At 43.8% G+C, this 14,606-nt stretch overlaps 1 protein-coding gene and 1 pseudogene across 7 annotated transcripts in view; one reads left to right on the top strand and one right to left on the bottom strand.

Moving 5' to 3' along the window:
- Positions 1 to 1,076: 1,076 nt before the first annotated feature.
- On the top strand, positions 1,077 to 4,512 carry LOC124043456 (annotated as a pseudogene).
- A 414-nt stretch (positions 4,513 to 4,926) lies between these two features.
- LOC124043455 (myocyte-specific enhancer factor 2D homolog) overlaps positions 4,927 to 14,606 on the bottom strand; it is a 32,459-nt gene continuing 22,779 nt past the window's right edge. The window contains exons 7-13 of one of the 7 annotated variants that reach the window (XM_046362059.1): positions 13,742 to 13,923; positions 12,634 to 12,654; positions 11,605 to 11,731; positions 10,380 to 10,542; positions 9,690 to 9,758; positions 9,059 to 9,106; positions 4,927 to 8,500 (exon numbers count right to left, since the gene is read on the bottom strand). In XM_046362059.1, coding sequence (XP_046218015.1) covers positions 8,056 to 8,500; positions 9,059 to 9,106; positions 9,690 to 9,758; positions 10,380 to 10,542; positions 11,605 to 11,731; positions 12,634 to 12,654; positions 13,742 to 13,923 — 1,055 coding nt within the window. In that variant the 3' untranslated portion in view covers positions 4,927 to 8,055. Of the gene's footprint in view, positions 8,501 to 9,058; positions 9,107 to 9,689; positions 9,759 to 10,379; positions 10,543 to 11,604; positions 11,732 to 12,624; positions 12,655 to 13,741; positions 13,924 to 14,606 lie in introns of all 7 variants that reach the window. The other 6 variants (XM_046362057.1, XM_046362060.1, XM_046362061.1 and 3 more) reach the window with 6 other exon arrangements.

Below are 14,606 nucleotides of genomic sequence, written 5' to 3' on the forward strand. Positions count from 1 at the left end.
GAGCGGTGAGAAAGCAGCCTCTTTATTGGCCTGTTGACAAAAACCCGGTACAGTAGACTATCTAATGTTGGCCTACCTGCGATTTATGAAAATAAAATATTATGTGTAGACTATGTTTACGACGAGAGGATGCATCTTCACCGATTAAAATGATTAAAATAATTTATAAAGATTACCAACATGATATATAGACAAAAGTTTGTTTAACAAACCCTCTCTATCGCAATGTTATATCTGTGGTTTTGAGCTAGCCAGATTGTAGTCCAAAAACCCGGAAATAAATTACTTATGGTTGGTTCAGCCATATACATATGTGAAAACAGTCGGGTTTTGGGATAAACCATGGCGGAGTTAGTGCCTTCAAAAAAATACTATTTTTCTCTATGGCATTGTAGAAAACGTAATCGTGGACAGAGTTTTCACATGATACTGCCTTTGCAACTACACAAATGTCCCGCAGTGCTTTACCTTGACACATCTGTGAAACAACCCACCCCTACTTAAGTTTCACGTTACGACCGAGTTTGACAAACACTAGGACAAGTTAACTTATTTACACGATTAAAACATCATATTTGAATCTCATGGAACAGCATGAGACTAGACATCGGGTAAGTCAGTCTAACTACAATTAGGCTACAGGGTCTTGGTGTTTTCACTATGGATTTGGTCCAGTGTCGTTAGACCAGATTCGCAAAGCAAATTTTTACCACAACATTCCTTCTCTGTAAGCTCTCTGTTTCTGCTGTGTATTACAAATTGATATGACGTAGGCTAATACTTATTTCTTTACCTTTACCAACTGTATATAAGAATGTTGATCATTCCCACTTTCCAACAGGAAAAGTGAACTTTCTCCTTCCATTTAAAAGATTAAAGTTCAATGCTCACTGACAGCTCATTAGCTTATCAAATAGATTGATTTGTAGTCACACGGTAATACATAGTTTTATTGCTCTTGCCTTTCAGGTGAATCAGCGGGACTTGCCCTTATGAGAATGTTTTCTACCAACTTGTTTTATGGAATATCATTTGAAATGTTGAAACACAATGGTAAAATAGTCACTTTGCAGACAGACAGACGGGCCAATAATTGCACTCGCAACACATAGCCCCTAGACATGAATATCAGACAGACCGAGACAGGCAGAGAAACAGTGATGTCAGAGCACCTGACTTTAAACCCAGAGCCAGATGAAGACCGAGCTGGAGGGCCTTCTACAACCAGTGGGTCTACTGCTGCAGGACCTCAAACACCTGGATCGAAACAACAGGGTCGAGAGCACAGGAGGATGGAAGAAGAAAAGGAGGAGAAAGAGGCAACCAGCTCAGCTGCCTTTCAGCCTAGCACTTTGCCATGGCCGGGAGACCAAGAGATGGTGCGAGAGGGAGAGAAAGGGAAGTGTACCGTCTGAGAGCGAGGGAACTGAAGGGGAGGAGAGGGAGATAGGGAGCCAAGAGCTTCTGGAGGGACAGGAGAGACAGCCAGAGAGTGAGCGAAAGGCAAAATGAAGAGAAAGCATTGGATGCCAGAAAAGGCTATCCAGGTCCTCACTCCAACAGTGATAGTGCGTCCATCTAGCAAATGAGAGGAGTTCCCACCCGAAAATAACTACTATGAGGAAATGGGCACTGAGAAGAGTTCTTTCTTAGAGCCCCTGACACATACAGTCCCACCAGTATACTACTACCCACAATGGACAGATGAGCGGGACAACTACACACGTATGTACCAGTGCCGGATCAAAACCATTTATGTCAATCAGTTCAGGGATTGAAGTGCATTACTATGAAACAAATATATGTCATTATGTTGACTTTAAAAAATAATAATAATAATCATTTATGGTACATTTATTTTTTTATCTGATCCGTTCCCTCTGAAGCTAGGACAGCAGATTCCCTGTTCCCTGCCCATCTTCTGAAAACATCTGAAACCCTACCTCATCAGAGTATTTAAAATAATCCCACAGCACACCCCTTTTTTTCCTTTTAAGTCTTAATTTGTTTTTATTATAATACTACTTTTTTGTTTTTTAAAAAGCAATTTTCCCCATATTTGGCTGTAATTAATTGAACCCAGATTCCTCTGTTATTTAGATATGTGTTGCGGGGACGTTCTGAAACTTGGCCTGGGCATTGGTGCTGCAGCTGTTCTATTCCCTCTATTCGTGTGGGGTGGCTATGCCCTCTTTCCCTTTGATGCCCCGCCACTGGACAGCGCCCCTCTCAGGCTGGTGTACACACTACGCTGCTCATTCTTTGCTGTCATACCTATCATTCTAGGTAAGACTGTGGACTATTACTGTTGGGCTGCGATATGACGTTGTTGCCTATTAGCCATTTAATAGACTCATAATGTGTGTTACTTCTTGCTCTTGGCAATGCTAATGTTTCAATAAAGAAAATTGAACTCTCATGTATGCATTGCTTTGCTGTTCCTCACTTTCTTTTGTCTTATTCATCCTCTGGGAGGGGAAACAATCGTCCTCTCCCCCTACCTCTATCCCTATCCCTTGCACTGTCCCCCTTCGCTCCTCTCCTCTCCCAGGTGTGCTGGTGCAGGGGGTGTCGCGGCTGCACTACGGCGCCGTAACGCCCCTCTACGAGGGCAAGGTGGGGGAGGAGAGCTGGGAGATGGCGGTGCACCGGCACTATGTGGTCGACTCGCTCTCCATCTTCCTGCTCTACTTCCTGCAACTGGCCATTATGGCCACCTACATCAGCCAGGACCTGCTCAAGATTTGTGCCCCTGCTTACCATCGTCCTTTTCTTCGGCAGGTGTGTGAAATGTATGTTCACTACTCTGCCTCCTTGGTGACAGTGCATTCTACACTGTATGTTTATTTGTGTGTGTGATTATGTGCATTCACTCTGCAGGTAGCAGAGATGTAGCTGACGTGGCATCACTAGATAATCAGCTGTTTTGAGATTGGGCATACGTCTGCAGTGTAGTCAGCCTAAAACGTGGCCATTGTTCCCCTTTCTCAACAAGGGCCATGGCTTTTGTGGAGGGATAGGTAATACTGCTTTGTGGGTGCAGAATGGGTTGTGTTGTGCAGATGGGGCCTGGTGTGTTCGTGCAGATGGGTAGTAGCATTCCCTTATCGCTGATCCATACTTTCAGTCAACATTGTTATCCTTATATTTCCTGACCTTTTTTATGTCATGTTTGTAAACACTTGATACGTTCTCTGTATATTATCTACATGTTCTCTGACCCATAGAGTTATCTGGTATTCGTTTATTGTTCTGCGTCACCTTTTGGAGATTTGAATTAATCTCGGCAGACTGGAATTTTGATGTTTTCTGTTAGCAGGAAGTATCTTCAAATTACTATGTAGTCTACCTTTAGTTTAGACTGGGGCAATATGACAGCGGTTACTAATATTCACTGAATATGGGCGAGTTCGTTTAACATGGCCGGTGCCAAGGTTGGGCAGAGTTTTAGAATACTCCATTGGTCCTTAAGTGAAATCTCCACCCACCCGGGCCATGCAAAATGAACTTGCCCCATGTCTCTTCTTCTATAGGCTGAACTACTGGGTTCGTGTGACCCAATTGGCTGATCTTGTTGTGATCTCTTACCCTACAGGCTGATCTACTGGGTGTGTGTCCCTAGGCAGCAGTGTGAGGGGATTGGGCTTCAGCCCATACTGGTCATGCTGGGTGCCAACCTCTACTTTGTGTGCTCGTCACTCAGTGAAGGGGTGATGTGGCCCCGCCCACCACCGCCTCACCTCCCCGGCAGAGTTGGTGGGGCTAAGGAGGAAGAGGAGTAGATATCCTGAAGCCTAGATGGACCCCCAGTCCCTAGACACTTGTGTAGAGCTGAAAGATATAAGGATAAATGACATGGGAATATGTCCACTTTGCTTTCTGATAGACCAGGGCCATGCTCAGTAGGCAAACATTGTGCAACCTTGCAGATAGAAATGTATTCCTTACTCTATATGTCAGAGATGCAAGTGTGTTCACAATATAACACACATTCCCCAATGTTTTGCCCTACTGAGGTTTGTTTGAAATGTTGTTGGTACCCATTCAGCTATACACATCTGTCATGGTGTTGATTTGGAAGGAGTAAGGGGGGGAGAATCAATCAAGTTCATCAACTTGGATTTCATCTGAAACATTGGATTGCATTTGCAGTGGTTAATGGTGAAATACAATGACTTGAGGCTAGCAACCCCATAGAAGTTGCTTGTAATTGCAGGATTGTGTGCCATACGCCCTATGGGACTTGTTTTTAAGAAATAAAAGAATGCGGTGTCAAACAGGCTGGAAGCCCGTAACAACGAGGGAGACAAGGAATAACAAAATACAATAAACAATAGGGTGAGTGGTTGCATGCATATATATGATAGATGGGTGTTGAATGGTGCCAAAGCAAACAAACAAAATGGCCACAAAAATGCTACAACCAAAATCAGTGTATGCATGGAGAGAGTCCCAATGAATAGGGAAGAGGTATTTATCCCGGGCCCAGGTGTGTCCCATTCCCGCCCCCCCCCCACCTAATAAGGAAAACGAGAAAGAATACGGCAGACAGTGGGAGGGTTGTCACAGCGGCTACAATTGTTTCAACTGTGCAATGTTTACATTTCATTTTCAAATGTGTTACAGCATTTAATACTCCCAATGGATGGGAATGAAGTGTAATTTAATGCCTACACTCAATATGTGCCTTATGTCTGTACAGTACCATAAAAGCAATGAACAAATCAGTACATTGTTTGTAAAATGGCAGCCAGCTGATATAATTGTTGTATTCCTTTTGGACATTGTCGTTCAATATGGTTGGCACTGTCTTAATGGAATGATGTTTCTTATAAAGCACCTAGTATTCCCGAGTTGTGTCATGACATCATGAAGCCAAGGGATGAGATGGGGATTGACAGCCAGCTCAAAAGAAGACAAGATCACTTTTTCACTCAATTTGTCTATTTAATATATAAAATACGGTAAAACATACGCAAAAAGGATAAGGTTAAGGGACTTGGATACTTTGGTACAACAAACACTTTTGTAAAAGCGGTATAGAATTTGAATAACATCAGTGCATACATTGTATATGAAAATATACACAAAATGTATATCGTTCTCAAAAACAAAAATAACCTTTACAACGAAAACCCAAAGCAGACTAACCGAGCACAATATATTAGCTATCATTTGTTTTTCTTATGCTACATTTTTTATGAGGTTCTCTTACTCATTTGTGATGCATCGTGATTTATTTTTTAAAGTATGTAACATATATTTGTTTTGTATAATCCCACGCATTTACATTTTCGAATCCGGTTAATTGCTCATTTCAGTTTCACCCCCCCCCCCACATAAATAAATGTTCATATCTTAATCAATATTGCAGCATTTAACTGGTATTTTCCTTCATTGCATTTGCTATGTCACAATAACTGATCGTGCAATTCTAGCAAGTTTCAAGAAAGGAAGCCAGTTTCACATATCATGTATATAAGATCGATTAAATAAAAGGTTGAATATCCTACACAAAATACCAGAAAAATATAAGCTCCATAATAATAGAATATTAATAAAAGACAATGGAGCTGTCACCAGCACAAATAAACACTTGAAAAATAGTAAGATCTAGAAAACGTTTCACACAAGAAAAAAAAAGGGTGCAGGTTTTTCATTTAACATTATAGAGATTGTCTTCAGACTACATTGCTAGATTGGACAGAAAACCTTTTGTACATGAGTGGCCTGCAAGTGTCAGGGTGTTAAAACCAAATCAGTGTGGTGTCAAATGTCTCAAACCAGAGGGACCACTTCCTCAGACTGAGGTGGGCGTGACTACACAAAAGTTCAGATAGAAATGTAGAGTGTAGGGAAAAAAAGAAAAAACCTTTGAATTGGGCATGGATGTCCGTTCTAGACATTACATTTCTATCTGCAACGTTGCTCCCCACAAGAAAGGTCACTGGTGCCAGACATACGCACTGAACCCTGGGATACCCTGAGCAGGCAATGAAACTAAATCTGTGTTGCATAATGTACAGTAGATACATTTGTAGAAATCAACACCGCCTTCTTACATTGTGTCAAATAGGACCATTAGGACGTAGCTCACGGCGGAGAGTGAAGCATATGAAAACACGATTTCATATGAATGATTCAAATGTGACTTCAAAAATCGGCAAATTACTTCAAATAAAGTAGCATTCGTTTTCGCTCAGCCAGACAGTGTATACTGTAGTTTACGAAGTCTGATCCTTTAAGACAAAATACCATGATTCAATGCAATTGTACTAGTTTAATAGTACAATCCATTTTATTTCTATAATTTGTTATAGTGGTCTATCACTTGACTTTGATTATTGGGGATTGGGTTCAGAGCGTGAGGCCAAAGGGCATGTTGACGCCACAGCCAAGCAGGCCTCAAGAGTGAGACAGAAAGTGCACACCATCAACACGAGCATTATATAGGTTACTGGAACAAACTTCTCGGCTACTGCGGCAGGACTCCTGCATCGCAGCTCGAAACATATCACAATCACACTCATATGCAAACAGATCCACTGAGAATGAACACATTGCTTGTTTTAGGGATACCTAGCGAAGTCTATGCAAATATATTCATAAGAACACACATCTGTATTGAAAAGCCTACTGCTTTGCTGCCAACTGAAGCTATAGAAATATAGAATATGTATTTTTCCATTCTGCTGAAACAGCTGGTTTGAAACATTGCAAAGAGCTGCAGAAAGCAAAGGGAACATCAAAACGCTTTTGTATAATAATTGTATACAAAGTCTTACTCTTAATTCTCCAAAACTACAGTTCAACAGTTCTAACCTTTATGAATGTGTCCAAAATGCCAAGACCAAATACTTCCTTAAAGAGAGCAACCAGAAGTCCAAAACAAACTTTAAATATGCATTGCATCGGGGTCTTCTACTAGTAGAACGAGCCTTTAGAAGTCCTGTGACACGTATCTCAGCATCTAGCCTAAATTCTGGTGCAACAAAGATCGCAACAATTCCTTCAAAATCAGAAAGGAAACACAGGTGACGACACAAAGTACATCTGAGCATAGAGATATTGAGAGCAGAATCAAAGTCTGAGTGTTTTTTTACTGTTTCGTGGAGGTGGTCAGTCATAATAACTGAACAATATTCTTCAGTGTCCCTGTACTGCGTCCGAGGCATTTGGCATTTAGGAAAAGAGGTTGATATCGGCACTCTGGCAAGATGCTCGATTTGGCCTTGGCTGACAGTGCCAGTTGACCACAGAGTGCCACCTGAGGCTTTGGCTGGGGTGTTGGAAATTGGTGGCAGCGGTGGGATCCATTCCTGTGTATCCCGGACCGACCGGACATCCCGTTTGCCCGTCTGGGGTCTCTTCGCTCAGTGCCACTGATGAAGCTGAGCCAGCAATCTTTGCAAGCAGCGCTCGTCAAAACAGTCATTCCCAAAGTGCATTTTGAAGGGGTGCTTTCTGAAGCAGACAGTGCTAATTATATCGAACAACAGAACTGAAGAGTCAACGGGGCAGAAAGTCCCACGGTGAAAACTAGCACTTGTGTCAAGCAAACACAGCAAAAGCCTTCCGTCGTACTGTTAACGATACAGTCGTGCTCAAATTAAAATACGTGACGTTTCGACTAACATCTCTAGATTCACTTTGACGCCTGGTATAAACAGCAATGAGCAGTCAAAAACATTTAGGAGAATATGTTCTATTTTAAATCCATCCATTATCTTCTTATCATCCTGATAGCGCAAGTGTCAATTCCCACAAAACACACAAACTCAATTTGAGTGGGACAGCATCGAGATTCTTTGAGCCCCCATATTCAATGTGCTGCCCAATACAAAATCCAACAGCACACTATTACCATCCTCCCCTCAGGTGGAGCACAAGCCCATACATTTCTGTCTCTGCTTTGAGTCCTGGGGAGCTGGGTAGGTGGAGGCAAATTCTTTGGATGGAGGCAGTGGGGGTGGAAAATGGCGGGATGTGGTGGTGGGGAAGGGGTGTTCTGTGTTTGTGGTGCTTCAGGGGTCGATGATGTTGGCGCCACAGCCTCTATGTGACCCACGCATCGAGTCTCATGCGTTTTATGTTGGCTCCCTCCTGCTCCGCCTCATTCTGGGCCCGCAGGAGCTCCACCGAGGGGCTGAATTCGGGGGGCAGGGAGCGGCCAGGGTTGCCCATGTTGCCCGCTGCACTTCCGCCGATGCCTCCTCCTCCGCCACCTGCCGCAGGGTCATCGTGGTCATTGCCCTCGTAGGAGCTGCCGTTGCTGCTGAGGCTGTCGGCGGGGGAACGGCCGGTTGGGGGCTCCAGGCACAGCAGGGAACCAGGGTATTGTGGCGGAGGCGCGGCCGTCTGGACGCCTCCCCCGGATGAGGACGGCGGGGGGCACGGGGAGCGGCGGTCTCGGCCAGGCGAGATGGGCTCGGACTTGATGCTCATGTTGGAGTTGGTGTTGACAGTCAGCATGGTGCCCTGAGGTATGTGCCCCACCGGCCTGAGCGTCAGACAGAGGGAGAGAAGTGCAGGAGAGGGGAGGGGAAAGATGGACAAAGATTAAGCACAGAGATGGAAATTAAGCGAAAGAAAACAGGATGGGCGAGTTTCACTTGACAATTACAATATATTGCAATACAAACAGTGAAAGGTTTCTCATGTGACGTTTCGGAGGGAACCCCTAATCACAAGACAGAGCACCAACAAGGCATAGTAGTAGCAGCAACACCATTTGAATTGATGATCAAATCCATTCCAAGCAATTGACAAGTAAAAGTAACCCTCAAGCTCCCAAAATCCATACAAAAACAGGCCAACAGCATTAGAAAAGCATGAAATTGTTTGTGTATGAAGGGGTGATTTGACAAGAGATCATGGCGGCTCAGGAAAAACAATCCAGAAACAGGATTTTTCAAAAATCCCAGTTGGAGGATTCCCGGTTCCGGAATTTTCTGAAAAACCTGGGAACTTTGGTCAAGTGTAAATCACCACCACAGAATTGACATGCCGGGGCAGCCAAAAGCGCACAGACATGACATAGTACGGAGAAATACAGTACCGGCCCAACCACTCATCTCTACCCAAGAGGAGGTTGGACTGCGAGGCGCTGTGGGGAGAAAGAAACATTGGAGACACTTGCAAAAGAAAATGACAGAGTATGTAGCTATGCATGTGAAAGGTGTACATGAAGGGGGTATATTAGTATTCATCAATCTACCGATCCATCGATACAGCAATTGCAAACAAAAATAGATGGACATAATAATACATGAATGGAAATATGTGTATGTTAGGGATAGATAATTCGTAAATAGATTGAAGTTGTGCCCAATACCATTTCGTCCAATATAGAAGAAGCATTAAAAAAAAAAGAGCTGTGACCACATTTTCAGGAGTGGAAAATCATATTTAATGGTTTTCATAAGTGGTCTCTGGACAGACCATTGCCTGATTCAATGTTAGTGCAAGCCTTTGTGCCCCCCCTGTGGTTAATGCTAATATGTGTCACCATCTGGAAAAGACAACTCTCCCTTTATAATAAAATACTTTGCTAGCGTTTGTAAATGCATTTGGCATTGTCCAAAATAAAATTGTTCTGAAAAAGGCGTCTGTGTTCTTAAGGAAGGAAAACAATGGAATAGAGAACAGTCCCCATCCACTCGAAGGGACACCTCGGCAAAGACATTCACCTCAGATTGGCCGCCAGACTGGAGATCTGGCTAGACAGGTCCCCGCTCTGTTTGTCCATGCCCCACATGCTGTGGACAAAAGGAGAGAACACACTCACTCAGTCACACAGGCTACTGAGGCTGAGTGTGTGTGCATGGTGGTCATTTTGACCTCTATTATGTGGGTCAATTGACCACTGGAGGATTTGGCTGGGCTGGGGGGTATTGGTGCCAGCAGTGGGATCCATTTTGACCATTGACCTTTGGAGGTTCTAAGCAACTACGCTATCCTGTGTGCTGCCATCGTAAAGCTGAGTGTGGAGCCACAACGCAGCATAATACGACAGTCCTTATTTGTGCCCTGTGTGAGGAAAATACCTGGCATCTGACCTAAGATAAATTAGGTATTTTATCAGTATATAAACTTTAAAACAAATCCTGTATTAAGTCGCATCCCTAAAAAAAACAATGGTGCTTCAAGAAGGAAAGGATCTGGGGTGGCATATGTCGGTGACACCAATTCACAGACCCCAGCTAAAGGATGTGAATTGCTTGCAGTTACAAATGACATGGGGACACTATGCTACATGACAGGAATGGCCAGTCGCATAGTGTTTTGATGGACAGCTCGAAAGTCATCAATTGGTTTGCAGAGAATGGAGGAAGGCTTCATGGTTGCTTTGTGACGTGGCAATGCAAGGATGGACTTACACCAAGTTGCTAAGTGACGCCAGACTAAGTTGTTGCTGTTGCTGCTGCTGTTGCTGCTGGGACAAAGACGGTTGCTGTTGCCACGACACGTTGCCTTGCAGCAGGCCGCCTGGTGACGCCAGGGCGTGGAGAGCGGTGATGTCAGCGCTCGTCAGCTGGTATTCTGAGGGAGGCGAAAGACAGAGGGAAAATGGTTCAGCCACGTTCACTTCCTTTCATGTGTAATGTTGAAATTAATCAATCTATATAGGAACTCTGTACACACTAGTGCAGCTATGGTGCTTTTTGCAGTGGTTTGTTACTCCGCCACTCTGAAACTACTCATTTTGGTGTCGGGGAGAAATGAAAACCAGAAGGACTGCAGAACTCAGAGGCCAGAGTTGTGCAATCCTGAACTAGTGTCTGTGCAATATATACACAATGCCAGCATGTCTATTGGACAAGAATATGAAACGCAACATACAACCATTTCAGAGGATCAGTCAATATAAATAAATTGTTAGGCCCTACTATATGGATTTTACATGACTGGGAATACAGATATGCATCACTTGGTCACAGATACCTTTGAAAAAAAGGTTCTCAGGTTCTCGTCATGGTATCCCTGTACATTGAAATTGCCATCGATCAAATGCTATTGTGTTCGTTGTCCAGATGCCTGCCCGTACCATAACCCCACCATGAGGCACCCTGTTCACAACGATGACATCAGCAAACTGATCACCCACACGACGCCATATGGCGTGGTATGCCTGTTGAACATTCTGCCAAATTCTCTAAAACAACTTGAGGCAGCTTATGGTAGAGAAATTAACATTGAATTATCTGGCAACAGCTCTGGTGAACATTCCTGCAGTCAGCATGCCAAATGCACACTCCCTCAAAACTTGAGACATCTGTGGCATTGTGCTGTGTGACAAAACTGCACATTTTAGAGTGGGCTTTTATTATCTCCAGCACAAGGTGCACCTGTGTAATGATCATGTTTAATCAGCTTCTTGATATGCCACACCTGTCAGGTGGATGGATTATCTTGGCAAAGGAGAAATGCTCACTAACAGGGATGTAAAAAACATTTTAGAGAAATAAGTTTTTGTGCGTATGAAACATTTCTGGGATCTTTTATTTCAGCTCATGAAACATGGGACTAACACTTTACATGTTGCGTTTATATTTTTGTTCAGTGTATAAGCATTTGTAGCAATCTGCTCATGCTTCAGGTAACCTGTGTTGTAAGCTGTCGGCATGGCGGAGAAGGGCAACCCCTGTGCCAGGAGGCTGGGCGTTGTCACAGAGACCACTGGCGTGGTGAGCGCCTGGGCCACTTGTGCGCCGGCCAAACGTTGGGCATTCTGGGAAGAAAGGAAATAAGGGAAAATGTTAGACCAAATAAACAAAGAATTTAAACCTTGGTGTTTGACAGAAATGAGCGACATGTTTAAAACCTGTGTATTCAATGAATGGAACTTCTGACATGATCGAATGTCAAATGTTGATATGGTTGGACTCATGACAAGCTAAGCCTTTCAAAATGTATCTCGTATTAGGTGGAGGTGTTGTCGGGAGACTTGACGTCATGCATCACACACACAATAGTGGTGGTGGCATTGCCAGGTGAACGCGAGCGAGCCTTAAAGGAATAGTTCACATTTTAAAATGAATAAGCTTACTTCAAAAAGTGAATTATCCCTTTAAAAATGCATGCCATTCATTGTTTGGGTAACCCCATGCAGTTTCCAGATGGACAGGGAACGTGCTGCAAGTTGGTGGTGGCAACAAACGGCCAAGTGAAATGACACCCATCATGCCGCCCAACTGTGTCAGCGTTGATGGAAGAAAATGGGCCGACAAAACGATGAAGATGATCCAAGCGAAGTGTGTGGCAAACGTCGCCCAAAGTTGCTAACATTCCCACTGATAGATGCTAGCGTAGCTTGAAGGAATCTCTATTTTTCACCTTAAATTACAGCAACTGATCATAGTTGTAAGACTATATGCAGTCATGCTTGGAGTCACACAACCACGACCCCTAAAACCACATGCAGTCCGGTGGCGACTATAAACTCATGACCATACCACCACATGCCATTGAGCCATAGCCAAAGAGACTATACTTTGGCCTTTAAAATGACACACTCATGAGCGTTGCATTGCACACTTGTGACCATGTGAATGTAGGGGGAAGGTCAACAGTCATCGACACATGCGAGTGACAGGAGAGAAAAAAATAATAATAATAATTCACCTCGCTCACCATCTCCAGCTCATCATCTGTCTGCAAAGGGGCGGGAGCGGAAATAATTACGCCACTGACCTTTCTCTGAACCCAAAACACATGAATCTCTAGTCTCGACCGACCGTTGACTAAAGGTCATGCTGGACAGAAGACCGTGAACAGAGAGGAGAAGGTCCTGTTTGTCAACGATACTACACTGAGTGTACAAAACATTAGGAACACCTGCTCTTTCCATGACAGACTGACCAGGTGAAAGTTATGACCCCTTATCAATGTCACTTGTTAAATCCATTTCAAAATCAGTGTAGATGAAGGGGAGGAGACAGGTTAAAGAAGGATTTTTAAGCTTTAAAACAATTGAGACATGGACCGTGTAATGTGTGTCATTCAGGGGGTGAATGGGCAAGACAAAAGATTTAAGTGCCGGGGTATGGTAGTGGGTGGCAGGCGCACCGGTTTGAGTGTGTCAAGAGCTGCAACGCTGCTGGGGATTTCACACTTAACAGCTTCCTGTGAGTATCAAGAATGGTCCACCACATAAAAGAACCTCCAGCCAACTTGACTCAACAGTGGGAATCATTGAAGTCAACATGGGCCAGCATCCCTGTGGAACGCTTTCGACACCTTCGACACCTTGTAGAGACCTTGCCCCGGTGAATTGAGGCTGTTCTGAGGGCAGAAGGTGGTGCAACTCAATATTAGGAAGATGTCCCTAATGTTTTGTACAATCAGTGTATTTTACTGATATTATAGTGTATGATATAATATTTCTTTTTATAACCTTTGCTTACTCTAGATTGCACAGGTTGTGTTTCGGCAATCTGGTGGTTTTGGTGGAGGCACAAATCTAAAATAAAAATCTTTAACTAGAAAAAAAAAAACTCCAAAGTCCATACTAGATTTCACTCTTGCTAGGAAACCGAGATGACCATGCGCATAATAAGTGTCAAAGAGTTTGTGGAAGGGGAATAGTCACAACCCGCATCAATTACTATTGATGCAATTAAAGTCAACAAAACACAGACATGTCCCATTTAGTCTGGTAAAGCCTGGTTGACCACAGTTAGACCTGGTATGGCCTGGTTCTGATTGAACTTGGTTAGTGGTTCAGCTTGGTTGAGCTCACCATCTGCATCAGGCTCTTCCCACCCTGAGAGGTGATTACCCGGAGGTCTGGCTTGCGGCTGTTGACCATCTGTGGGCTCTGAGGCGGGGGCGGGGACTTGGCCGGTACTACTTTCCCCAGGCTGTTGCCATTGGAGACAGAGAGGAGGCCCGGGGAGGCCCTGGCACTGATGTATCCGTTAGCTGGAAGGGGAAAAGGAAGGAAGCGAGATAAATGACAAAACCCATGCAGGTAAATCAACACCTACCTAGGCACAGCAGGAATTGCTTTATTTAGAAGATGAAACCTCAGAGGCTAAAAGTCCTTTATTTCATCATCTCTGATCTGAAAGGAGCTTATATGACATACAGCACAGAGCCATGTTTTAATCTATCCTTCAACTATCCATGGTCACAGAGGAAATTATATGTGGGAGGGAGGCTGCCTTCTTGGGACAGGTCTTTTTTTTGTGCAATGCGATAATCGGAACGATGCAGGATTTTAAAAGATTTTGTGTTGGAATACACCAAGAAAATGCCAGGGGGTGGGGGGCGGGGGGGGCGCTTTACTTGGCACATCGCGCATTACTTGGCTCATGCGGCTGGGTGTTAAGAAGAGTGGTTTGGCGGGTCATGTTTCAGAGTACCCATGACTCAACCTTCGCCTCCCGAGTCTGTTGGGAGTTGCAGCGATTAGACAAGATCGAAATTGGGGAGAGAAATATGGGGTAAAACACAAGAAACAAACAAATCTTCAGACAATAGGCATAGGCAGACATTGCAATTGGAGGATGCATTTTCTGCATATTCTATAACGATAGAATGTTCTATAATGATATTCAATAGACTACATCGGTCAGAACAAACTTTGATAAATTATGCCATCA

This window comes from Oncorhynchus gorbuscha, linkage group LG09 (genome assembly GCF_021184085.1).
Source record: "Oncorhynchus gorbuscha isolate QuinsamMale2020 ecotype Even-year linkage group LG09, OgorEven_v1.0, whole genome shotgun sequence".
Classification (NCBI taxonomy): Eukaryota; Metazoa; Chordata; class Actinopteri; order Salmoniformes; family Salmonidae; genus Oncorhynchus; species Oncorhynchus gorbuscha.